The following is a 27527-nucleotide window of genomic DNA, read 5'->3' on the forward strand; positions in this document are numbered from 1 at the left end:
AATTTTGTCTGAATTAACCCTAGAGCCTCAGAAGTTCAGCCTTGGAATTAACACTAAAAGTCAAGTAATCCAGTTTCTAAGTGGCACTGGAAAGCCCTTTGCATCATCCAAACCAGAAGTTAGAGAATTAAATTCAAGGTCAATTTCTTTCCATTTTTGCACAACTCAGCCTTTTACAAAATTCTACCTTTCTTGAAGCTAGAATATGTTGTGTTTTAATCCCCCCTAGTGTATAGTTTTAGGGTCACTGAAAACATGTGAAATCTCACATGTATATATAAGCCCTATGAAAATTTTCCAATGTCTGTCAGGTTCTCCGTCCTATGTGCCATTCTATATAGTCATGCTTCATATGACGGGTTTACTACTGATACCCCTCTTCTCACTGTTAGATCTCAATATGCAACACTTTGTCTATGTTTTTTTAAAGGAAAACACCCAGGCTTGTACACTGCTACATTTGATATCCTATATAATAAAAGCCTAATATGCTAAGTGTCCAACCATCTGACCAGTCGCCATGACATGCACTGACCACCAGGGGGCAGATGCTCCAACTGGTAGGTTAGTTTGCTGCTGGGGTCTGGCCAATCAGGACTGGGCAAGATGGGCTGGACATGGCCTGGAGCCCTCCCATGGTCCCTTCCCTGGCTGGCCAACCTCCCACATCCCTCCCTGGCCCCGATCGTGCACTGGTGAGGTCCCTTGGCCTGGCTTGCACCCTCTCGCAATCCAGGATCCCTTGGGGGATGTCGGGGAGCCGGTTTTGGCCTGATTCCCGCAGGCCAGGCCGAGGGACCCCACCGGTGCACAAATCCATGCACCGGGCCTCTATGTTTAATATTACCCAATTTGTGGTCTGTAGACCCTTGGAGACTCCAAGACCCTTTCAGGGTATCCACAGATCAACACTATTTGTATAATAATATAAAAATTATTTTCATCTTATACTTTGTGGACATTTACACTTACAGAGTTATCGGTGGAAGTGGGGTGTCTACCAGTGGAGGTGAGGGATCCCTTCCCCCGCTTGGTTCTGGGGGTCAGGTTCTTATGATATCTTGAAAAAGAGAATTTCCTAAGACTCGCACAGGAGAATGAGTGAATTTTATTTGTGTGGAGTTATATCACTTGGTTTTAAAGGTCCCATTTCCCTTAAACCGGTCCGGGAAAAACTGCAGCTAGGGCCTCAGCAGAGCTGAAAGCAAAGCCAGTGTCCAAAGTGTCCATTCCATGGTGGAACTGAGTCCCGTATAACATCAAGTTAAAGTCCATTAGTCCATTGTGTGTGGGGCCCTCATAGCTATGGGCCATGTGAGTGAGCAGAGCATGAGAGCCCACAAGCCAAGATTCAGGAGTCAGGCCTCAGCAGCAGGAGAGCAAGCAAGAGAGAGAACCCCTTGGTTTAGGAGCTTAAATATCAAGTCTTCCCTTGCTCACAGTGGCCACACTTACGTACCTACTCTGGCCCATGCCTTGTTCCCAAGTATGACTGACAGGCAAGCACCCTCTTTAGGTCATTTAGACTTTACTGGGCATGCCTATAATATTCGGCCTTCCCTTCATTTCTTTCCAGTTAATGAATAACTGGGTTGATTACAGCAGTATCAATAATGCAAAAATAATGGCGAATAAGCTACAAGTACTTTAGCTTGAAACAGGACAGTGGCACCAAACTGGACCATCATAGCAGTCTTTGTATTTTTACCCCCATGCACTCACAGGGAAATAAGAAGTAAATTTCATTTAAGAAAGCCCTTGACAAAGCAGTAAAAAGTATTAATTTCATTAAATGTCAACTCTTGAGTATGTCTTTTTAATGTTCTCTGTGAAGAAATGGAAAGTACACAGCTTGCTGTGCACCAAACGAACTTGTTTGTCTGGAGGAAAAGCTTTCATGTGACTGAGCTGGCCACTTTTATCATGAAATATCATTTTTACTTGAAAGAACCACTAATGGACAAACTACTGTTATTTGGATTTAGATATGTGGAAGACATTTGATTTTCTTGAAAAATGTATGAAGTGAACTTGTCACTACAGTAAAAACAACAGGCAGTATTTGTTGCTAGTGATACTATCTGAGCTTTCTTAATTTTATTTAAAATTTTATTATTGACTGATTTATGAGAGAACGATCTTTGTTGTTCCACTTATTTATGCATTCATTGGTTGATTCTTTTATGTGCCCTGACTGGGGATCGAACCCACAATCTTGGTGTATAGGGATGATGCTCTAACCAACTGAACCACTCGACCAGGGCCTATCTAAGCTTTCAAGAGGAAATTATAAAATTTGAAAACTTTATTTACTGCCATGACTATAACAGCTTTCCAATATGTAAAGACTTTTTTGGATGAGATTGGTGGTGAACTTAATGATTGTGATTTTTAAATATGAAGGAAATATATCAATATTTGAAAAATTTGCATAACTCATTGATATTTTCTAAATAATCAACATCTAGTATAAATTCGTGAGTGATTGTAAAAGATGTATTTAATGTGTAAGATAGACCAACAGGTTTTAATGCAAGAGTACACACGTTTTATTCCTATTGTTTTAGATTCAACATTAACAACTTATCATTAAGAATTACTATTTGTCAATTTTATGTGTGGTATCTAAAAAGAATATATAAGAGAGTATTAAAATACTCCATTTCCCAATTACATATATGTTTGAGACCAAATGATTTGATATATATCAAAACAACAAAAAAGGCAGCAGATATGAAAGTAAGCTGACATCTATTAAGTCAGATAGTAGAGATTTGGAAAAATGAAAAATGTCCCCTTTTCACAAAAAATTGTTATTGAGGTGACAAGTCATTGCATTTATTATTGTTTCAAATGGAATTAATAAGTACTTAAATTTTTTTCAGTCAGCTTTTATTTTTTAATATGGTAAGTATTGATATATCCCCTATAAGAAAGTTTTTTGAAGTTCTCAATAATTTTTAAGAATGTATAGAGGCCCTTTACACCAAAAAAAACCTTGAGAACCACTTATACAGAGAAGCATGAAGGTACTAAATCCTTTGTTTATTAGACATAAGAACACTTGTTTTGTGTTGTGTCACGAGGAGACTAGCAACAACATATTGTGACCTCACACTGACTCAAGTAGCACTCCTACCTCTGAAGTTCTCTGCTATGGCGTCTAGTATAGTTGAAACAATAGGTATTGGTTGGATTACATATGTCTTAAGATGTCAAAACCAAAAACATCTATCACCTTCTGACCCAAACACTAATGTTTAAAACAGAAATGACACTTTAAATTGCTTATCAAATGTTATTCAGTTTATTGGTGCCATCGTTTGTTTGTGAAACTGAATCTCACGTCTCCTAATTTGCTGCTAGATGGCTAGAAGCCATAATTCAGGCCTGGGATTCAGAAAGGAATCTTGGTTAAATCTGAAGGTTTGGGGTGTACCCATGGGCACATAGAATAATTACAGCTATATAAATCTATGAGAATCAGGGAGGAGACTGTGGAAAGCTTAAGTAGGTCAAATTAGAGTTTGTAGGATGAAACCGCAGTTAATGCATATGAAGAATAATTTTTTTAAGGAATAGGAAGCCAGGAGACAGTTGCTAAAGTTTTTTTGAATAGCCACAATGGTTATATTAGGAAGATTTCCTAAGCGTAGAGTTTAGGCACTATGCTAATCTATTAACATAATAGCTCTGTGAAGCAGGTATTTTTTTCATTTATCAACGAGGAAATAAAGGTCTAGAGAGGTGAAATATACTTCCAGGCTCACCCAAACAGCCCACATCACACAATCCCACATCAAAGGTGGGATTTGAATTTCAGGCCTCCCTAAGAAAATGTGTTAGATGTACTATTTCACCTCCAGCTTTAAACTGTGCTAGTCTCTTCCCTATTCTCTTTTTTTGGGGGGCAGAGGTGGGGCGGGGGTTGGGGGCTGGGGCTGAAACGGATAGAAATGCATGGATGTGTAATTAGCTTTTAAATTCATCCACAGTCAGAAAACATGTTACTTTGTCTTTATGGGCCATGAATTACAAGTACGAGGGGGTAAACAACAAATGTGATTTTGTTTAGTAAAGAAACCCCGTTTTACCAAACATTTTCATTGCTTAACTATTTCCACAGGAACAGTTAAATGCAACCAAGCCCTGCAATCCTGCATTACATGTAATATTCACGGAAGGGTAGAGCTGAGGTTAATTAAGTTCTTGTGGGGTTCCACAAACTAGACTCTCGATATCCACAACTTCCACCCTAAATCAGTGTGATCCACATGATATGTAAGAGTACATAAGTTGCATAATATATTTTAAATCATAATTTAGCACTTAAAACTACTATAAATTAAAAGGTAAGAATCTGAGTAAGTGGGATGAAATTGTGTTCTGAAATTTAAGCCAGTTCCTTGAGAGTTGAACCACAAAGGCAGGGTTCAAAGGGTGAAAGAAACCTTGAAGGTTTGTAGGGGGAAATTGGTAAGTGGGTCTCCTCAGAGCGATGTGAAGTCACCAGGCCTAGGTAATGCTTGCCAGAGGTGTAACAGCCCTGGGCGTGGGGGATGGGGGTGGCCTGGGGGTGGGGGGTGAAGGTGGGGGTGGGGTGTGGGGTGGAGATCGAAATGAGTACTTTGCAGTTGGCCCTTGGGTACTGGGTTGGCTAACTACCTGGTATTGCAATAAAATATTTGCCCTCTAATCACATCCCCCCAACACCACACCCTGTTTGACGTGTTATAAATCATCCCTTCCAGTCGACTCGACTTTTTTGTTTTGATTTCGTCATTATTGTCCAAGATATGTGATAAGGAGCAATAATCTAGTTTTCAAGGCTTAATCGAGTTCGAAAGGAGTCCATACCTCAGAGGAACCTTGGATAGAAAAGGGAAAAAAAAAAAAAAATCTCCAGAGGCCACATTCGTTATTTGTAAACTCATTCATTTTTTCCCAAACAGTGCCACCTACTGTCCATTGTTGGCGAGGACGGTTGTTGGCGAGGACGAAAGAGAAATAAAGGGGGTAAAAAAGTAAACGAGAAAACGAACCCTTTTCAGCCTCGGGACAATGGGAGAGAGATGAGAAAAGACCACCTTGAAGCAAATAAATAAGTATTTTGACTCGTCCTCTTAAAAGGCTCGCAAGAAGCAAAAGCCACTTAAGCCATTACCTTAGAAATGCTTTTTTAAGGGCGCTATTTTCGAGTCCTCCGAAGGGCTATTTTATTTTTATTACATTTTATTTATAATGCATGCTGTTAGCATATATTTTTACGTTAGGGGAGCAGGTTAAGAAGAAAAAACAAACACCACACAATTATGTTTCCGCTTTTCCCGCCCACCCAAGGCGGAAACGACTGTGAAAGGGGGATTTGGACACATCAGCTCAGAAACTTCTGAGTTGGAGGGAAGAAAGGGTTAGCAAGTAGTGAATGGACCAGTCGCCGACTTTTTAGAGACTCCCGGGCGCGCGCGCGCGCGCGCGCACACACACACACACACACACACACACACACACACATACACCCCTCCAGCTCGCTCTCCCCAGAGCGGTTCCTTAGCCTAAGGGTACCACTTGGCCTTAAAGCAAATTACTTAAACACTATGCAGAGTTGATCGCAAAGAGGGAATCCTTGTAACTAGGACAGGAATCAGGGATGTCTACAAAGCGTGGCCTCCAGCTCCACCGCTGGAGAACCGAGGGACTCAGGTGGTGGCCAGCATGAGCGCCCTGCATCTCTCTGCACACGTTAGCAATCAAGTTAATTGAATTCATTGGAGTTTAAAACCGGCCTCCAGCTCAGAAAGGGCTTTGAATGGCCAATTTTTCTCGGCCTCTCCCCGCCTCCCGCCGGCCCGCCCGCCCCTCCGGGTTCCCCAGTCCGCACCTCCCTTCTCCACTCCCCTCACCCCCCACTCCCTCCTCCGCCCTATTAAAACACCCACCAGCTCCCTAGTTAAGACCCCCTTAAGTTGGAGGAGGCAGAAAGGCAACAGCAGCGAGGAAGGAGAAGTCAAGACGTCTGGAAAGAATTACCCAGTCCTGGCTTCCAGCAGCCCATTGAACCAGGGACTTGAACCAGTCCCAGCCAAAGACTTTCTCCTGATTTCTGCGCTTACTGGGTTCTGCTGAGTCTTCACCGGGCGTTTTTTTTTCTTTCTATACGAAAAAGAGAAGAGATTCCCCGATATCAGGGGAGAAGGACTGGAGCACAAAGAATAACAATAAAAATTTTTTAAAAAATTAATTTATTTTTAAAGTACATTTTAAAAAAAAAAGGATCAGGAGACTTAAGTGCAGCGGAAATATCCGAGAATATTGGTGAAATTTCCTTTCAAAGTGGGGGAAGAATCAAACCTTTAAGGCTCCCGCATCTTTCTTTAAATGTTGTTTTTAAACTTTTTATTTTTTTTGGCCGGTCGTCTCAAATTCATCTGATCTCTTATTACCTCAATTCTGGAAACTGCCCGCCACCGGCCCTCCGGGACCACACAGACAGGCCGAGGACAACTTTATGACCAAGAGCTGAACAAGGTACGTTATACTGGCGCGATTTGGTGAAGGACGAGGGTGCTCGAATAGGCCAGGGGAGGGAAGAAATAATCTACATAGGTGTGGTTTAAAAAAAAAATCTTTACTGTCAGTTTTCGACAGAAAAGTGTGAGGTCTGAAAATTTCCAACAGACTGAAATGCAGTGGATATTGCAGATAACTGTCAGGCTTAGCAACCTTGTCTTTCCCCATCCCTGCGGCGCTCTCCAGAAATCCGCTGCCTCGCTGGGAGCACAGGTAACCTCTCTGCCCGGTAAAGACTGCGCGTCCCGGGATGTACTTTTCCATTCCGCATCTTCCGGAGCCGCAGAGGGGCTCCCCAGTCAGGAAACCAGAATTCCCACTGTTGTAAGGAAAATGCATTTCTTCTCCTTCCCATCCCATTTTCTTCTTTTTCCCATCCACTCGATGTGGGGAGGAAAACCCTGGAACTGCCCAGCGCGTTTTAAACTTCCAAGTGGGAAGCCCGCTTCTTACTTGTAATGCAAAGGGTTAAAACGATCGGGGTTCCTAGCTGGGACCCCAAGAAGGAGGGTACTTCCCCACTTCCTCTCGGCTACCGGCCTCCTTCGGCCACTCCCCCCTTTCTCCAGCCTCCCCTCCTGTGCACTCCCTGCACCCCATTAAAGTGTCAGGCTGGGTCTGTCCGGGCTGAGCCCGGCTCTGGAAGCCTTAATCAGGCACGGCGTCCCCCAGATCCTGGCGGGAGGAGGGCGCGCATCTCCCCGGTCCTCTCCGGGCCCGCCTGCCCCGGGCTGGGCGCGCTTGGGGACCGCGCGCGGCGCGCGGGCAGCTGCAACGTCCCGGGAGCCAATTCCGACGTGGCACCCAGCTCGCTGGGGAGCCTCTTTCCGCAGCTGCAGCGCGGGGCACGGCCGGGTGGGAGGTTGGGGGGCGCAGTCCCGAGCGCCTAGCGCGGGGGTGCCGGAGGGGGTCTGGGAGAAGCCTATGGCGAAGGTGGGAGGCGAGCCAGAGGCTGCGTTGGGATGGATAATCAACACCTTGGGCGGAATTCGTCATGCTGGTTCCCGCCCAGCGTGAGCCTGGGCTCCGAAATGGGTCCCTGTGAACAGGAGGGCGGGTCTGAAAGGAGGGTCTGTGTGAGGGTGAGAATGGGGAGGCGAGGGAGGCGTTTTCCTCCAGCCAAGGAGACGCAGCCGAGGGGAAACGGTGCTGAAAGGATAATTAAGGCTGGAAAGAGGAGCTGGGAGCGGAGAGGCGGTTCCTGGGGAGGAGGCTTTACAAGACCCGGCTCCTATTACACAGCCTTAGGTGCCAGCTTCCCCCGTGCCTCTCCCTCCATCCCCCAAAGGCCCGCGCTCCGCACTTGGGCTCCCCAGCCCCGAGCGCCTCCCAGGCGAGCGAGCGTCTAGACTAGAGCCACGCTCCCTGGAGGTGCGTGTAGGAGCCCTGTCGCCCCCGCCCCTCGCCCTGCCCTCCACTTTTGGGGATCGCTGCTGCGGGTGTCTTCCAAACAGCTGCCCAGAAACGCTACACTCCTCCAACCCACGTGGCTGGCCTGGGATTGCCTTTGACGTCACGCCCCGGGGGGAGGTGTGACGCAATAGATAGGGAAGTCCTGATTGGTCACGAAGGGCTTCCCCCGAACTCCAGGCCTAAGTATATATAGACTCACAGCTCAGTGTTGGTAGTTAGTGAGGCAGTTAAGAGGAAGAACAACTTCCCTGCCCATTGTAGATTTTCAGGCTTTTTTTTTTTTTTCCTCCTGTATATTTTTCATTGCAGTGAAGGCACATGATGATGTACATTAAGAGATGTTAAACGGGATTATGAAATTTTAAAGTCATTTTAACAAAAATTTAAAAGGGCAACACTTTAAACATGCCAATGATTAAATGTTTAAAATTAAAATGTGTATTTAGATGGAATTGGCTAGAACAACTAATATGCCTATCACACTCTTTGTAGATACAATTTTAAAATTTTATAGGATAGGGTTGAAAAGAACTCTAAATTGTAAACTTTTCCATCCCAATGTGTGCAGTTTGACGCATTCGTTATATTAGTTTTCACTGTATTTTTAAAAAGGCAAAATCCATCAGTTTTCCTAGTATTTTGGCTATTCTTTTACATTTTCAATAAAAGTTTAACTCTTTAAAGTACCTATTTTAGTATGTATATTATGTTGTTTATGCATTTGCAATTTTGGAACAAATAACTTTAGAAGTCTAAGTAGACATTTCTGGATTATAGTGTTACAATTAGGATATCATCACTCATTGAAAAATACATATATGTAACCTGAGTTGGGTGACTAGAAACATGATTTGATGTATTGTAGATTTATTGATAAACAGTTATTACCTGAGTTGCTTGTGTTACACTTAGATTTAAATCCTTACTTTATTTCTTTTTACCTTTCCCCCCTTTTAAATATGTCTATTGATTTTAGAGAGAGAGGAAGGGAGAGAAACATCCATAGGCTACGCCGCCCCACCCCCAACCCTGTCAGGTGCCCTGACAGGGAATCAACCATCAACCCCTTGGTGCTGGGGACCATACTTAACCAACTGAGGCACATCAACCAGGGCTGAACTAAAGCCTTACTTTATCAGAGAGTTATGTAACTTATAGGAATTCAAGGTCTTAAGTCAATGACTACTATCAAATTTGAATGTCATTCTCCAGGAAGGAAGCAAAAATATTTAGTCAGTTACCTTCCTGGAAAACAGGAATTGTGCAATGAATGAATAGGAAAGAAACAGTTACTAGAAAGTAAATCAGATTGTATAATTATTCTTGTTAGGTCAGTCTATAGAACAGCCCCACAATGTAGAATTTCATGAATACTTTTTCACAGATGGTTTCCTTACCAGCTAAGATTTCTTTCAAAATATTTTTTTCTTGAAATTTTAAACACACACCTTTCACTGTTTCATTTATTTTTTTTATTATTGGCACTGTGGGGAAAGCCCTTATCTGTGGGCCAGTGTCCAGACCCCCTTTGGCAAAGTTATATTGCAGTTACATTTTAAATCTAAAAATAAGTAGTCTGTTACCTTATTAGCTTCCTGACTTTTGCATAATGTAAGGGAGTGGGTGGGATGAGTTAATGAAATTGGAGAAGAGAGCATAACCCCACTGTCCCTTTCTGGGTTCTCTTTTTTTATCCCTGCACACCCAGGCTGTGCTTCCCTAAGAGGCTGCCAGGACAGAGCCAGGGGCAGCTGGTCTGACAGCTGAATGGGGGGGACAGCTCCCTGCAGAAAAACCCCTTCCATCACCCCAATGTGGTTTTAACCCTGTACTGTCTCGCAGCAATCTGCATAGAAGAAGTATCATCCCATTGCACATACCTTAAGTTATTCAAGTCTGTTTTGAATGTCACCTATGTGGATATCATATATACTGTCTTGCCCGCAATCTAGAAGGATGTTACTGATATGAGTCAAAATAAATATAATGAGGTCATACCGTTGAATATTTTCTTTAAATTCAAGGAATATTTATGAACGAATGCCTCTTAAATGCCTACATCTTTACCGCACATTGAAATGAATAAGATGCAGTCCACATTCTAATGGAATTCAGTGAACAAAGCCTTTAACTATAGTGTAAGGCAAAATCTGAGCTGACTCATAAGAAATGTAAAATAATAGCTACTGTTGATTTAACGTCTAATACATCTCAGACACTGAGCTAGGCACTTTACATACATTATATCTACCCCCTACTCTGCACTCCCCACCCCCAAAGAAAATTTTATAAATAAAGGATCCTTGCCCAGAAAGATTAAGCAACTTACTCAAAGTCACAGGGAGGGTGTGGATGAAATTTAATCCAAGAAATAGTAAATAGAATATCCTTGAAGTGGACATGCTACAGCTGGGTTGGTCCAGTTTTATAGGGGCTCAAGTTGAGGACAAATCATATGTGATTGAGAGAGATCAGGAAAGATTTCATGAAGAGGCTTGACCTTTGTGGCCCATGTGGTCACACAGAGTTTTGCTCTATAGAAACAGTGGCCAGGAGCCAATGGAGAAACAGAACTAAGATTCCATGTCAAGTCTTTTGTAATTTTCCCCTCTGCCATAAGGCAGTTGGGAGTATTGGCATCCTAGGAGGGATTGATCAGTATTGACGGTGCATATGAAAGAAATCTGAAACTTAAAGCTCTGGATCCAGACACAGCTGTGGGGACAAGGCCTATGAAAGGCTGTTGCCTAACCCTGCAAGCTCAGCTCCAGGTTCTCTGCTGGGAGAACCGCAGTGGGGCTGGAGAGGAAGAGGCAGACTTCAAAGCCCATAGCATGGGAACCAGAGTGCACTCAGGTCAAGCTTAGCTGCTTCATTTTAAATTAACTGGGCATTCTGATTTCTGGACTTTTAAACCTGTACTGACTCTCATCTGGGTGGAATACACTTGGAAGGAGGCCTGCATAGCATCATTGGTTTTCTTGATCTAAGTAAGTAATCAAATATACCTCAGACTGTAGTCTCTGACTTCTACTACATTCATCATCCCTCCCTCTTACGCCCAAATTCAACATATATATATATAACTTAACATTCAACTGAAAGATACAGATTTCTAAGTAAGGTAAGATTTTTGTCCTAAGTTTTACTTAGAACTTAAAAACGGGGCATGAATGAATAAAAAAATGTCTGGTTTTACTTACCACTTGATTTTTTGGTTAGAAAAAAAAATGTGACCCGTTATTTAAATTAGTTTAGTGCAAATATCTACAGTGCACATGTGCAAGACAATTGCTTAATAGGTTATCTTGAAGGATCATGCTGAAATATTAAAAAAACAACAACTTACCAGCCCTAGCCAGTTTGGCTCAGTGGATAGAGCGGCCTGTGGACTGAAAGGTCCTAGAATTCCGGTCAAGGGCACAAGCCAGGGTTGCGGGCTCAATCCCCAGTAGGGGGCATGCAGGAGGCAGGCGATGGATGATTCTCATCCTTGATGTTTCTATCTCTTTCTCCCTTTCCCTTCCACTCTGAATGAAAAAGAAAAGAAAACTTACCAAAGATGATAAAATGCAAAAGACAAATGTCCTAATGTTCTGATGATAGTGAAGGATGAGAAATGTCTGTTTTGAAAAATATTTGGGAATTTACATCTGAGGTCATATATTTTCTTTTTTTAAAATATTTTTGTTGGTTTTTAGAGAGATAAAAAGGAAAAGGGAGAGAGAGTGTGAGAGTGAAACTTTGACCTGCTGCCTCCTGCACATCCCTCACTGGGATTGAGCCCAAAATCCTGACCAGAAATGGAATAAGCAACCTTTCAGTGCAGGGGAGGACACCCAACCAACTGAGCCACACCAGCCAGGCATATTCTTTCTGTAAGAATATGCAGGTATCATCTTTCACATTTATATTAAAGGATGTAGTAAGGTGTAATGGTCAAGAACACAGTCTCGGGTCAAATAATCATTGGTGTGAATATCAGTTCTACCGTTAAGCAATTGTGTATTTTTCTCTGATCCTTAGTTTCTTTTTCTTTTCTTCTTTTTTTTTTAACATATCTTTATTGATTTCAGAGAGGAAGGGAGAGGGAAAGAGATACAGAAATATCAATGATGAGAGAGAACCATTGATTGACTGTCTCCTGCATGTCCCCTAATGGGGATTAAGCCCATAACTCAGGCATGTGCCCTTGACCGGAATTGAACCTGGGACCCTTCAGTCTGCAGGCTGATGGTCTATCCACTGAGCCAAACCAGCTAGGGCTGAGCCTTAGTTTCTTAATCTGTAACCTGGGGTAGACAGTACCTCCCAAGTTTGCTGTGAAGATTAAATGAAATGTATTAAAGTGCTTAGCAAAGTACATAGAAAGTGTTTGATAAATATTAATTACTATTATTTCAGAATATAGATGCAAAAAAATTTATCATCATAATGGAATATTATGATTTATTAAAAAATATATTTTATTGATTTTTTACAGAGAGGAAGAGAGAGAGATAGAGAGTTAGAAACATCGATGAGAGAGAAACATCGATCAGCTGCCTCCTGCACATCTCCCACTGGGGATATGCCCGCAACCAAGGTACATGCCCTTGACTGGAATTGAACCTGGGACCTTTCAGTCCGCAGGCCGACGCTCTATCCACTGAGCCAAACCGGTTAGGGTGGAATATTATGATTTTTTAAAAAAATTCAATTTAGCCCTAACCCGTTTGGCTCAGTGGATAGAGCGTTGGCCTGCGGACTGAAAGGTCCCAGGTTCGATTCCGGCCAAGGGCATGTACCTTGGTTGCAGGCACATCCCCAGTTGGGGGTGTGCAGGAGGCAGCTGATGGATGTTTCTCTCTCATCAATGTTTCTAACTGTCTATCCCTCTCCCTTCCTCTCTGTGAAAAATCAATAAAATATATATTTAAAAAAATCAATCAATCAATAAAAAATTTTTAAAAAAAGACTTTAAAAAAATTCCATTTATTTAAGCAAAAAATGAAATGAAGTAAACAGTTCACCCATTTCTCCTACCCCAACCCTCCCATGTCTGTCAACCACCAGTCTATTTTCTGTATCTAAGAGCTTGGTTATTTATTCACTTACTTATTTATTTGATTCCACATATAAGAGAGATCACACAGTATCTGTCCTTCCCTGTCTGACCCATTTCACTCAGTACAGTGTCCCCAATGTCCATCCATGCTGTCCCAAATGGCAAGATTTTATTCTTTTTAATGACCAAATAATATTCCATGTATCCATGGATGGACACTTAGGTTGTTTCCATATCTTGGCTGTGGTAAATAATGCTACAATGAGCATGAGGGTGCATAGGTCTTTTTGAGTTTTTTGTTTTCTTCTATTTGCCTTTTCTAACTTTGTTTTCCAAAGGTATTCTAGAACTGGTTTGGAACCCTTCCCCTAACCCCTCCCCCGCTCACACACATAACCATTATCTTTAGATAGCTGAGCAAGAAATTATGGAACTGTCTTTATAGCAGGAAAATATTGCTGCATGAGGGGTACATTTAGTGGCTCACTATATGGTCACTGACCCAAAGATTGGGGAGTGACCTTTGCTCTGTTAGTCTGCATTGGCTGCCTGAGTCCAAATGGACTTACTCATTTATTCAGAATGTAGTATTAAATACCTACTATGTGCCAGAACTTGTTTGTTTTGTTTGTTTGCTTGCTTGTTTGTTTTTTTGGTACAGGAATGCACAGTTGATTGAGACACATACATCCTTATAGCCATAGAGTGTACATGGAATCATTGAGAAAATCAAAACAGGGTTAGGGGTGAGATAATGATAGGGAGTGCAGAGTGGGCAGGTAGGAGAAGTTAGTTCAAAAGGGAGTGGTAAGCTAGGACTTCTCAGAAGAGGTATCTTTTTGACTAAAGTCTGCAGCCTTTCCCAGATGCTGACTCAATTAATTTGAATTCACTTCAGTTTCTCCCAGATCCAAAACAAAAGGACCAGTTTATGAAAGCTATGGGAATTCAGTTCTCACCACTTCACTAGGGCAGAAAGAGCAGCTGCTATTCTCATGCACCATTAGCCCTCTGGTTAACATGAGGTCATGGGGTAGGAAAAGGCTCTGATGCCCAATGCCTATAGAGTTATAGGGTATATGAGCTAACAGCAAGGCTTATATCTTCCCTACAGGTGGGACCAATAGAAACAGGAGCTTCTTATAGTAAAAAAGGATTTGGGGAGCACTGCTCTTGCATGGATGGAACCATCAGCTTCCTTTATGCCAACTGCATTCCATGACCCTGTTGGCTGTACCCACATAGGAAAGTATATGAGCCCAGATATCTTCTGAGGATTGGCTAGTTTTGTGTCTGTAACTGGGTGTATGTCAATTTCTCATTTTCCACAACAGCAGGAAAATCATTTTCAAAGTTCTTTTCTAACCTTATATAACATGTTTTAATAGCCAGAAAAAAAGTGCTGCCAGGAGGGTTCAAATCTATTCTGCTAATATTTTCTGAGAATATTCTAATCACTTGGCATTATGCCACTGGCTGGATGCTTCTGCTGGTTTTGTAAGTTTGAGCAGCTTACTTAAATATTCAGAGTCTTGTTTTCCTCATCACATGTATATGTTATTTGTAACATTGAGATTAACTATACATTGACCACTTAAAGTTATTAAGATTAAATAGGATCATGCCTTTCAACAAACCAAATAAAACTTGCCTCACTGCCTAGAATCTAATAAATGATGAATGAATGTCAGCTGACACAACAACAGTGATGGCAATATGATATTGATGAATTTACACCCATTAATTTACTGAACAACAATCATAAGCCAGGTTGGTATTCAGTAAATATTTATAAACAATATAACCCAGGTTTATATTCTTGGGGTACATTAGTGAAAACAAGTATAAAAAATGTTGGCTTTGTGGATCTTAAATTACGCCATTCTTGAACACCTAGTTTGGCTTAGAATTCTGAAAGAATAATATTTAGTAAATAATTGTTAGTAAGTCCAGTAGCAACTTAAAAATTAATGAATAGGCTCTTGGCCAATGTGGCTCAGTTGGTTATCATCACATGCACCCAAAGGTCACTGGTTCGATTCCCAGTCAGGGTATATATTCAGGTTGCAAGATTCAATCCCTGGATGGGGTGCCTACAGATCAATGTTTCTTTCTTCTCTCTCTCTCTCTCTCTCTCTCTCTCTCTCTCTCTCTCTCTCTCTCTCTCTCTCTCTCTTCCTCTCCTCTCCTCTCCTCTCCACTCCCTCTCTCCTTCTTTCCCTCTCTTCCCCCCTCTTCCTCTAAAATAATTTTAAGAAACATTTAAAAGTAATTAATGAATAGGCTAAAGTCTGATACTGAGCAAAAAATTCCAACTTTTATGTTTTAAATATTTATGGAAGGTAGATTTCTAAATCATCTTTTTATCTAGCAGTAAGCTCTTATGATCTAGGGTGAAACTAACCAGATTTTCCTATTTAACAATAAAGCCATATGTCTGACAATGAAAGTTTGCTTATGAAACGGGGTATTTGAATTGGGGATTGTCTCAGAAAGTCTCACACATATGGTGCCCATATCTATGAAATCACCCAGGGGAAATTATAAAGAAACACATCCTGTATGTCACTCCCTGAGATCAACACATTCCCTCAGTAAATCTGGCTCTGAAATGTGCCTTTTGCCCTGTGGCCTGGACTGAGATGCTGTGTGTGGCCATCAGGGCAACACTGCAGTACCTCGCAGAAAGAGGAAGGTTCCATTCTAGCCACATTGCTTCAAGTTACCAGCAACTTTGCCCAGGCTTCAAACGGACATTGTGTTAGACGCCTATGATGTCAGGTGGTGTTCCCACTTCAGCTGTGGCTCACAGATGCTTTGCCAACACTCTCTGTCCACGTGTGTTGATAAAAGCAAGGAAAATGTGAATAATGGAAAAAGAATAGCAGGCAGTTCTTTTGCTGGCGATGGTGATTTTAAACACAAGTGAAACACACACTTCAGCTTCTCCCTGGCAGAGGGCTTTCGTCCCCTTGAAATGTTTCACGCTTGTGAGAATGACTCACGTCTTGGAAACAGACAGGTTCCAAGTCTGGTGCTCCCAGCACCTTTCGGCAGTGGCTAACGCACCCTGTGGGAGATTTAAGCATCCCAACAGCTGCTTGAATTAGCAAGGGATGCTGTGCTCTAGCCTTTCACTGAAAAGATTTCACCATTCTCCAGCAGCCTGAATTTTCCAGTTGTGCTGCGATTACCTTTATTAGGCTCGAGTTGTACATATTATGCTCGCTCTGTCTTTGGGCTGTGCAATGCCCTAGGATCTTGCTGGCATGAGCATGAGCTGGTGGGAGGAAAAGAGACTGCAGGATGCCCACTCTCTCTTTTAAAAGTCCCAAGTGGAAGCGATCCATCTCCAGTTTCCAAAGGCTGGAACACCAGGGCCACAGCAAGCAGTCTGTGCTTCAGGAGGAAGCATACTGGTGAGCAGCCACACTCAGTGTAATTCAGACCCACCTCAGTGTATGACCACAGGGACTAGAGCGGGAATGGTGCCTCTTGGAGCTGAGAGCTCATGGTGGCCACACAACTAGCAACAACCAAGATAATAATACAAGATAATTGAATGCTATGTGGACATGCAATTTTAAGCCTTAATGTGGAATAGGGAAATATAGATGGCATATCCAACAAGAAATTTTGCAGGGATAATTGCTGAGCCTAAGTTTCCATTGAAAATAAATTAACTTAGCTTTCAAAGACCAGCTGAATTAAAGAAAAAGCTTAAACAGTAATTACATGTAAATATAATGAAAACCCTGACGTTGGTGTGAATGACTGAAGATGGGGACACTGCATTTGTATCAATTCCTGATTGCAGTTCATTCCTGGAAGAGTTCCTGGGTTATACCCTTTTATCGTAAACTGGTAATGTGGTGAGTAAATGGGTCCCCTGAGTTCTGTGAGCCGCTCTAACAAATCCATCAAATCCAAGGAACAGGGGGTCTTAAGAACCTCTGATAAATAGTCAGAAGCACAGGTAACAACCTGAGCTTGGGACTGGGATCAGAAGGTTGTGGGATGGAGGGCAGTCCTGTGGGACTGAACACTTAACCTGTGGGATCTGACAGGTAGTGTCAGAATTAAGTAAATTGTAGGACACCCAGCAGGTGACCAGAGTATTGTTTATTGGATATGTGGGCAACCTCCTCCCCAACACACATTGAAATTGGGTCCAGAAACCCAACAAGAGAAAATAAATAAAAAGGTCTTACCCGGCACCTCTTCTATGTTCGGGCTTGAAGATGCTTTGGAAAACACAGAAAAGTGGTCCTCCTATATTCTAGTTGTTCCAGCCTGAACCAGGAGATACACAAACTGTAGGGAGGAGTACAAAATTGACTGTTAAGAGCTGAAATGTGTTTCAGGTCTAATGTGTTACAGCTTTTAAGAGGATGTGAAAGTTACCTGTTGAAATTAAGCATGATGCTATTTCTTTAATTGATGATTTATTTCTACAAACATTTATTATATGCTTACTGTGGTCCAGTAAGGTTCCTGATCCCAGTCTGGTGTTAGTGTGATGGGTGGAGGAGACAGCCATCTGAAAAAAAAGAATGCAACGCAGGCTTACAGGGGCTTTGATAGATGTCTGTGCAGGACACCTAGGCATGACACATTTTTAATGTCATTAGAGACGTTGGAAGTAATTGAGTCTAAACTCCCTCATTTAACAGATGAAAAAAACTGAGGCCCAGAGAGGTAAAGTGACTCTCGAAAGGCTACACAGTTAGTTGATGAAAGAACCAGTACTAGAATCCAGGTAGGATACTTGATCTCCAACCTCAGCTGGGTGCACGGAAAGGGTGAGAGCTGAGTGATTTGCACTAGAGATAGGATGAAATGACATGAGCAATTCAGTAAAATCTCTTCTGGATTTGTTGCTGGTCAGTATTGGGGATGAGGAGAAAACATGGTGTAGGAAGAAATGTGACTGGCTCACTAGGAAATTTAGGTTTCACACCTAGCTATGACCACACACAGAGTGTTACCTTAGATAAATGATCTAACACACTAGAAATAACGGGTTCCATGTATTTGTTTAACACATTGTGATTTTCAATAATGCGATGGGCCATCATTTCATCTGATTCTTGAAACAGCCCTCTGAGGTGTCATTCATAGGAGGTCATCCTTATATTCCCATTCTGCAGATGAGCAAACTGAGATGTAGAAAGTCACACAGCTAGTGAGTGAGAAACTCGAGGTTAAAACTCCTGAATGCTCCTCGTCTAATGATAACCATGTATACAACAGGTGTGGGACAAGAGTCATTAACCAAGAGTATCTTTGATTATATTACAGATGCATTGTGAGAGGTTTCTATGTATCCTGAGAATAATTGGAACCACACTTTTTGGAGTCTCTCTCCTCCTTGGAATCACAGCTGCTTATATTGTTGGCTACCAGTTTATCCAAACAGATAATTACTACTTCTCTTTTGGACTGTATGGTGCCTTTTTAGCATCACACCTCATCATCCAAAGCCTGTTTGCCTTTTTGGAGCACCGAAAAATGAAAAAATCCTTAGAAACCCCCATTAAATTGAACAAAACTGTTGCTCTTTGCATCGCTGCATATCAAGAAGATCCAGACTACTTACGGAAATGTTTGCAATCTGTGAAAAGGCTCACCTACCCTGGGATTAAAGTGGTCATGGTCATAGACGGGAACTCGGAGGATGACCTCTACATGATGGACATCTTCAGTGAAGTCATGGGCAGGGACAGGTCAGCCACTTATATTTGGAAGAACAACTTTCACGAGAAGGGTCCCGGTGAGACGGAGGAGTCCCATAAAGAAAGCTCCCAACATGTCACCCAGTTGGTCTTGTCCAACAAAAGTATTTGCATCATGCAGAAATGGGGTGGAAAAAGAGAAGTCATGTACACGGCCTTCAGAGCCCTGGGACGAAGCGTGGATTATGTGCAGGTAGGTTTCCGAATTCCTGCCAGGGCAAACATACATCCAAATAAAGCAGCTTTTGTATCTCTCCAGTCATATGCTTATAGCCCATCCTTGTCACTTCTGAACACAGTGCCCCTTTCAGTGCATTTGAAAACAGCAAGACTGTTGAAAGCACATTTTGAAAGAGGCGGGGAAAAGCCTTGTAAAACTGTTAAGACTATCTATGAAAATGCTTAACTTGTGCAATGCTGTTGGTTGGAAATCAAGGTTATTTTGAACAGGAGACACTTCCTACTTTCTCTCCCTTTCCCTTCCCTGCCCCCCTTGGTTCTGCCAAGTCAAATCCAACGTCATTTTCCACACTCTTAAAATTCCCAGCCTTGTAAGAAAATAGTGTCTGCCGAGCAGAGGGTCTTGAGGGGAAAAAAAATCTGCAGACCCAAAGGAAGGCTATAAAACGGTGTTCACAGAGACCTGGCAAAATGAGGGGTGACGAGAACGATTTTGATTGAAAAGGGTAACGAATTCAAAACAGACAAAGAAAAGAAATATGAAACAGGGAGAAAAAGGAAAAACCTTCCCAGAGCAAAACCGAAGTAATGTTTATTTCACTCCCCAAACAGCATTACCTCACTCGCTGCAACTTGACCTTTGAAAGCATTTGTGATGGTGTTTGCTCACATGAAAATTAGACGGGGCTGTGTCTCGTTAATTTCCTGACTGCTCACTTGTAGGGTTTCTCCTCTCCTAGTTCTTACTGAAGCTTTTTTCTTTAGGATGCTCATAGATTCTGGCCATGATGATATGAAAAAGAAGACATGTCTCAGGTTTAAGAAATCTTCCTTTTCTCTTAAGAGTACAATCCTAGGTTTAGAAGACCACATATACCGTGTGGCCTTTATTGCCACAAAGTCATGCCTAGTGGTGGGTCTCTCTGTAAAATGGCATGGGAAAGGACACTGGCTTTAAATTAGTGTGTGTGTGTGTGTGTGTGTGTGTGTGTGTGTGTTTTAATTTTTATTTATTTTTACGGAGAGTGGTCTGTTCCTTGCACCTTTTCCTGTGCTGCCTGAGCACTTTGAGTACATTTCTCTGATGGCAGCCTCTTGTTTTTGTTGTTTTTTTCCCCCTCAAATTTAAAATTGATTTTGAGAGAAAGATTTGTTGTTCCACTTATTTATGCACTCATTGGTTGGTTCTTGTATGTGCCCTGATAGAATCCACAACCTTGGCATATAGCAGTGGTTCTCAACCTTCCTAATGCCGCAACCCTTTGATACAGTTCCTCATGTTGTGGTGACGCCCAATATCATTGTTACAAATTGAACATAATTAAAGCATAGTGATTAATTACAAAAACAATATGTAATTATATATGTGTTTTCCAATGGTCTTAGGCGACCCCTGTGAAAGGGTTGTTCGACCCCCAAAGGGGTCGCGACCCACAGGTTGAGAACCACTGGCATATAGGAACAATGCTCTAACCAACTGAGCTACCCTGCCAGGGCTTAGGGCACTGGCTTTAGAGTCAGTTGACTGAGCTTTGAATCCACATATTTCTACCTGGATGACTTGAGCAGGGCCATTTCCCTGAGCCTCAGTTTTCTGGATAAAAGAAAGCAATCTTACAAAGGTTTTGAGGTAATGATTTCAAAAGATATGACAAAAGTGTACAAAAGTTACAAAAGTAGCAAAAGTTGTTAGTGATGGTGTTAATACTATTACAAGTTTCCTATTATTATTATACCAGAGGCCCAGTGCACGAATTCATGCATGGATGGGGTCTCTCAGCCTGGCCGGTGATTGGGGCCAGTTGGCCAGTGGGAGGGACTGTGGGAGGTTGGCCGGCCCTGGGAGGTTGACTGTGGGAGCACACTGACCACCAGGGGGCAGCTCCTGTGTTGAGCATCTGCCCCCTGGTGGTCAGTGTGCGTCATAGCAACCTGTCGACCAGTCATTCAGTCACTTAGGCTTTTATATATATGTAATCATGTAATTCTTAAAAATTATAATACATGTCAGTTGCTACAACTGTTAATTTGGGTTAATATCTGAAGAGTTTGGGGGCATTTCTTCAGTTGATACCAATCTGCATATTGATTTCTCATTTAGGGAGTTGATAGAGTTTCATCCCCAAGTTTCTCCTAATTTCTAGAACTTTCACAATTAAGGTAGTTTCAGCTATCTCAGGACATTTTATTTTATTTTATTTTATTTTTTATATATTTTATTGATTTTTTACAGAGAGGAAGGGAGAGAGATAGAGAGTTAGAAACATCGATGAGAGAGAAACATCGATCAGCTGCCTCCTGCACATATCCCACTGGGGATGTGCCCGCAACCCAGGTACATGCCCTTGACCGGGATCGAACCTGGGACCTTTCAGTCCGCAGGCCGACGCTCTATCCACTGAGCCAAACCGGTTTCGGCAACTCAGGACATTTTATACCTACTTACATTCTGCAACTTCAGGCCTAGATGAGGGATGAAGTGACCCATTTAAAGGAAGAGATGACTGGGGAACTTGCATAGGATTGAAAAATGATGCCCTGGGCGTAAAATAAGAAAACATCTGTTGATATTTTGCTTTTAATTGTAGTTAAAACAATCACTTGTCATTTCTAATCAAGACATGATTGTGTGGGTTTTCCTCCTTCTTATAAACCTGCTCCTCCCAAACCCCCTTTCCCATCATTTTTGTTTTGAATTTTGTTTGTATCCTTGACAACCTGACATTGTGCCTGTCCAGGAAAAAAATAATACACAATATGAAATGTTGGAGTAGGCTTGCTGCTAGAGCCCTAATCAGCCTGGAGACCTTTCCTTCCTTCAGGCTGAAGCCTCTGGAGAGATTGACCCAGCAACAGCTGGTAATTGGGAGCTGAATCCTCCTGGGATTCTTGGTCCATTTCAAGTGCTCAAGGAAGTGTAAAACACACACACACACACACCCCACCTTGTGGCATTCTGAAACCAGGTAGTTCCATCCTGCCATCCCTCATCAATCAAATTCCCCAATATTTAGTAGCCAGGTATGCCCTATAACATTCTGACTGACCCTGGGTCTGAGAGTTGCAGAGCCACAGAAAGACAAAGGAGAAAGGGGGTGCAGGATTTTGGCTACTAAGCATTACAAGTGACTAACCCCCGAACGTGGAGTTCAGGTCTATTAGGGAAGGAAGGAAACAAGCAAGGCTCAGGTGCTTATACATAAGAGAAAATGATGCGAGGGACGAAATTGACCATCTGTTCACTATCTTGCTAACCTGGCTGGAGAACACTGCTTCACTGTGCAGAGACATGACCAACATGGTTAATTTCCAGTTGCAGCTGGGTCTTTGGCACTGGTCAGCACTCTTCACTTGATCTTGAATAGATAGATGTCTTTCTTATTGCTCTCATGACCTATTATTGCATACCTTCATCATTCTCCCAGCTCTCTACCCAAACTCCTCCCTGCTTAACTACTAACAGATGATCTTGCCTCCTACGAAAGAGAAAAGCAAAACTACTGGTTCTGAAGGCCATCAAGATCTTTCTTATTCTCTCCTATTTACAGGTTCAAGGGTATCTAACCTCACCATCTATCTCAGGTTAACATTTCTACTTCTACTCCTGGGCTCTCCGGGTCAACTCTCTCTGGTCTCCTCCAGAAAAGGATTTATTTATATCAATTACCACCTCTCCATTTCTCTCAGTGTTTATTCCTACTCCTATTTCTGAGTACTGTCTCAGCCTTAAAGCCACTCAAATAATTAATGTCGACATGGAATATGGAGGAAAGCTTTAGTCTAGGACAGTGATGGCGAACCTTTTGAGCTCGGCGTGTCAGCATTTTGAAAAACCCTAACTTAACTCTGGTGCCGTGTCACATATAGAAATTTTTTGATATTTGCAACCATAGTAAAACAAAGACATATTTTTGATATTTATTTTATATATTTAAATGCCATTTAACAAAGAAAAATCAACCCAAAAAATGAGTTCACATGTCACCTCTGACACGCATGTCATAGGTTCCCCATCACTGGTCTAGGAGAAAGCCAGTGTGGTAGCAAATTCATCTAAGATGCTAGGGGCTGCTTTCAGAGATGGAGAAAAACAGAAGACAAATAATAAAGTGAGAAGAGAAGATTTTTCGGTATTTGCTAACTCAGTGTTCACAGAAGGTTTTCATTTTTGGATCTAGGTATTTTCTGGGGAAACTTTTTCAAAGTAGGACAGATTCTGACCTATCTAGATATGGTTTAAGATACGGCAAAAGTCTCTGATCTTTTCAAAATAGTATTTATATTAGCTTTTTATTTACCAAAGTAACACTTATTTAAGAACTATAGAAAAGCACAATGAGCAAAACTGAAATCATTGGTAAAAAATACATGACCCATAGATTGTAAATTTTAGTACTTTCTGGTGTATACCTTTCTATTTTTCCCTTATTTAAAAAACAATTTTGGGATTATATTTACTTTTTGTTCTTTTTAATACTCAGTATCAGAAGACTTTAAGTATCCTTTGATAGTTAGATTATATAATTGCTTTATTCATTCCTATCGCTTATCTCCAAACATTGATAAGTGCCAACATAAGTGGCCACCAGTCTGTATGACAAAGGAAAAACCAATATTCCCCAATGTGTGCATTAGGGATTTAGCAGGTAGAGAATCTACAAGCATGGACATTCTCTAAAGGGAAGAATATAAGAGGCAATTTTATTTGGACTGTTGGCCTTTATTTAATTTGGCAGCACCCTAGGTAACCAAGATCCTTTGAGCAGGAGAAAGACTAAATCATTCATAAGAGTTGACCCTCATTATTCATGGGTTCTTCATTTGTAAATTATGCCACTCACGAAACATATTTGTAACCTCACAGCAATGTTTGCAAGTACTTTTGTGATCATTTGCAGACATGTGGAGTGGCAAAAATTTCACTCTAGCAAGACCATGCTTTGCCTTCTTGTTCTAGCTTTTCTACCGTAAACAAGTAACTTCCTTACGGGCTAGGTAATATTTTAGTTTTCACATTCTTGTGTTTTTTTCCCTTTGGTGATGTAGCTTTTAAATGGCCCCAAGTGTAGTCCTGAAGGGCTCTCTAGAGCAAGAGGCTGCAATTGCTTTATGGAGAAAATATGTTTGTTAGGAGAGCTTTGTTTAGACTTAATAGGGCTGTTGGCCTTCTAGTCAATGTTAATGACTCATATAGTGTATTTAAACATAAATAAAACAAAGTTAGGTAATGATCAGTAGACAAAAATGTTGTGACCAGAGGCTTGGAGGAAGCTAACCCTATATTCTTTCTAGAAGCAATTTTTTGGTATTTGCTAATTCAGTGTTCACAGAAACTGTAGAACAGTCACTACCATGAGTAATAAGCATCCACTGTATGCAATGATTGGTTCCTATTCTGACTAGGAAGTCTAAGCAACCAAAATATTCTGAGGGCTGATTTTGAGAGAGTTATATGTCTTCTTGTATCCTTCATTTTAGAGGATAAGATTAATAGCACACTGAACTAGAAATGGGGAAATGTGAATTCTAACTCAACTCTGCTGCTTACTTGCTATGGGCCTCCGTTTTTAAAAGAGTGAAACTTCCCTGACAGGTGTGGCTCAGTTGATTGGGCTTCATTCTGTGCACCAAAAGGTTGCTGGTTTGATTTCCATTCAGGGCATGGTCAGGGCTGGTCAGGGCACATGCCCCAGTTGCAGGCTCCATCCCTGGTAGAGGGGGCGTGCAGGAGGCAGCTGATCAATGTTTTGCTCTCACTTCGATGTTTTTCTCTCTCCCTCTTCCTTCCTCCCTCTCTCTAAAAATCAATTAAAATATATATATTTTTAAAAGTGAAACATAGAGACTAGGCATTTTAGACTTGGGTCTTGGAATTTAGAAAGCATTTGGTAGACTAAGTGATATTTCTAGAGGAAATTTTTATTTAAATCACAGTGAGGTAGATTAACTTTCAGATCACTGAGACAATGGACTTACAGTCTAATAATTTTTAAAAAAATGTATTTTATTGATTTTTTACAGAGAGGAAGGGAGAGGGACAGAGAGTTAGAAACATCAATGAGAGAGAAACATGGATCAGCTGCCTCCTGCACATCCCGCACTGGGGATGCACCCACAACCAAGGTACATGCCCTTGACCGGAATTGAACCTGGGACCCTTCAGTCCGCAGGCCAATGCTCTATCCACTGAGCCAAACCAGTCAGGGCTACAGTCTAATAATTTATAGATGATTATTATGGATAGTTCTAGACACAAAAGATTCTTCATATGTAATTAATTCCCATGATCCTATTAGAGATTTTCTCTATTGGTCCATCTGTTTGTGGTAAGGAGCGTTATTCTTTAGGTATGCATTTACTTAGGAAGTATAAGCATGTAAGAATTATTACTTAATGCTAATGGCATACTTCTCTACAGTCCTTTGTAACTTACAAAGTACTTTTATAGGCTGTCTCACCTGGTATCTCAATGATGGTAAATGTCTTGTTCACAGTGATAGAGGTAGTCAGACACAGACTTAAGTTGAGGCTTCTTGATTCTGAGGGCATTTGTTCTTAAAATAAGCAAATCTTGGCGAATGAAAAAAATCTAATTGTTTTACATTTTTTATACAGTTAATGTTATTTATAACATGGAGATGGAGCCAACCTTTAAAAAATCTATTAGAATTAAAATTAGGACTTAGAACATATTTAATCTCAACTTTTCATTATTATTTTTTATTTTGGGAAAGAGAACCCTTCTGCTGCAACCAATTATTTCCGTCCCAAGGCAAAGTTTGCTTGTAAAGGCCTGATAGTAAATATTAAGCTTTGTAGGCATGTGGTCTTTGTTGCAACTATTCAGCTCTGCTCTTTTAGTGTGAGAGCAGCCATAGATAATATAAAAGTGAATGAGTGTGCCTGGGTTCCAATACAACTTTATTTACGGACATAGAAATTTGAGTTTTCCTGTGTTACAAGATATTCCTTTTTTAAAAAATTTTCAACTGTTCTAGATAAGAAAGAGTAAGGTTTACCTCTTGGCTAGGATAGTGAAGGAAGAAGACAGATGGTCTCAAGCACTTTAGTTGATATTTTGTGGTTAAAAATGAGGTGGCTAGAATCTCCCAATAATGTCTTTTTGTCTTGACATTTTCCACTCATTTTAGTCAAAATTCATGTGGTGGGAACAAATCACAGTGACACATTCAGTGTGGACAGAGAGATGTTGTGATTTGTGCTCTCATAGTTTCCGGGGTACATATCATGTCCAGTAGTGTTTCTCCAGGTGAGGTTAAACTCTGTGAACTCGTGAATGTCCTCCCCCACAGCTTTTGGCCTAGAGCCAAATAGGCAACCGACATTCATGATATTACATACTTTTTATTAATTAGTGAGGGGACAACTGGAAATCCTGTTCCTGCTATTACTAATCATACTCTTTACACACTAAAACAATAATAGTAGGTCCATGAACATACATGCTTTTACCGACTTCATAGCTGGTGGCTTTCTATTGGCATTCAATCACCAAATAACATCCAGAAATTGAACTTCTTAAGGCTCTTTAACCTACTATAACCAACTCCTTTCCAAGGGATTTCTGAGAGCTTTCCTTTCCAACGCAGTTAAACTCACCAAGCAAACAGTCTCTCTCTGAGAGCTCCTGGCACTTGGAAACTGGGAGGGGCAGGGCCAATTGAAACACGCAGAACCTCAGAAGTTAGGTTCAAGTTTAGTCATTTCAAAGAGGCAGTTGCCTTGGTCTGCTTATGCTCACAAGCAGGCGGAGTTACTTGAACATTAATTCTAGATTGCCCCCTTCCTGTTGTTTTTAGTCTTATTTTAGCTTTCTGGTTTTACCTTTCCCAGCTTGAGTCAATAGAGGTGGGTGTGGCCCTAAACTCTCAGGATGCTGGATTCTAAAGGCGGACTGGACTTCTGCCTTCGCTTCGCTTTCTCTACCCTCCCTACAGGCCTGCCCACCTCCTAGCCAATACAAACCAATGATAGACAAGGCATGGCAGAGGCAAGCACTGCTTTGGAGGAGTTTGTTTAGGTTTCTGAGGCTTGGGTTGAATGGGTGCAAATCCAAGTATTAGTAAAATCCTATTTTCTGCAATGAAAAATTAATGCTTAACTGTTTCCTAAATTTCCCCCCCTAAAGTAAGTGAGACCATCCTGGACCAAAGTAGAATGTAATAATGAATGGATGGGGTTTTTTTTTTAATTTTTTTTTTTTTATGGCTTAAAGTATTACAAAGAGTATTACATATGTCTCCTTTCCCCCCCCCCCCCCCGCCCTTGACAATCCCCTGGCCTCCCCTACACCCCAGTGTCTTATGTCCATTGGTTATGCTTATATGCATGCATACAAGTCCTTTGGTTGATCTCTTACCCACCCCCCTCCTGCCCCCCACCCTCCCCTGCCTTCCTGCTGTAGTTTGATGGATGGGGTTTTTTTTTTTTATTAGAAAAAGCGTTCTTCTAAATGTTAAGTAAAATTTTAAAAATTCAGAAGTTAACCCTGAAATTGCTATACTTAGTTCTTAGATCACCAGTGAGATGTTCAGTTCACTTTTTAGAACTGGATAACCTCA

At 41.5% G+C, this 27527-nt stretch overlaps 1 protein-coding gene across 1 annotated transcript in view; it reads left to right on the forward strand.

Moving 5' to 3' along the window:
* Positions 1-5885: 5885 nt before the first annotated feature.
* Positions 5886-27527, forward strand: part of HAS2 (hyaluronan synthase 2) — a 28643-nt gene continuing 7001 nt past the window's right edge. Inside the window, exons 1-2 of the mRNA XM_059671801.1 lie at positions 5886-6528; positions 18332-18958. Of these exons, the coding sequence (XP_059527784.1) occupies positions 18332-18958 (627 nt within the window). The 5' untranslated portion in view covers positions 5886-6528. The remainder of the gene's footprint in view (positions 6529-18331; positions 18959-27527) is intronic.

The sequence above is a fragment of the Myotis daubentonii genome, chromosome 17, assembly GCF_963259705.1.
Source record: "Myotis daubentonii chromosome 17, mMyoDau2.1, whole genome shotgun sequence".
Lineage (NCBI taxonomy): Eukaryota > Metazoa > Chordata > Mammalia > Chiroptera > Vespertilionidae > Myotis > Myotis daubentonii.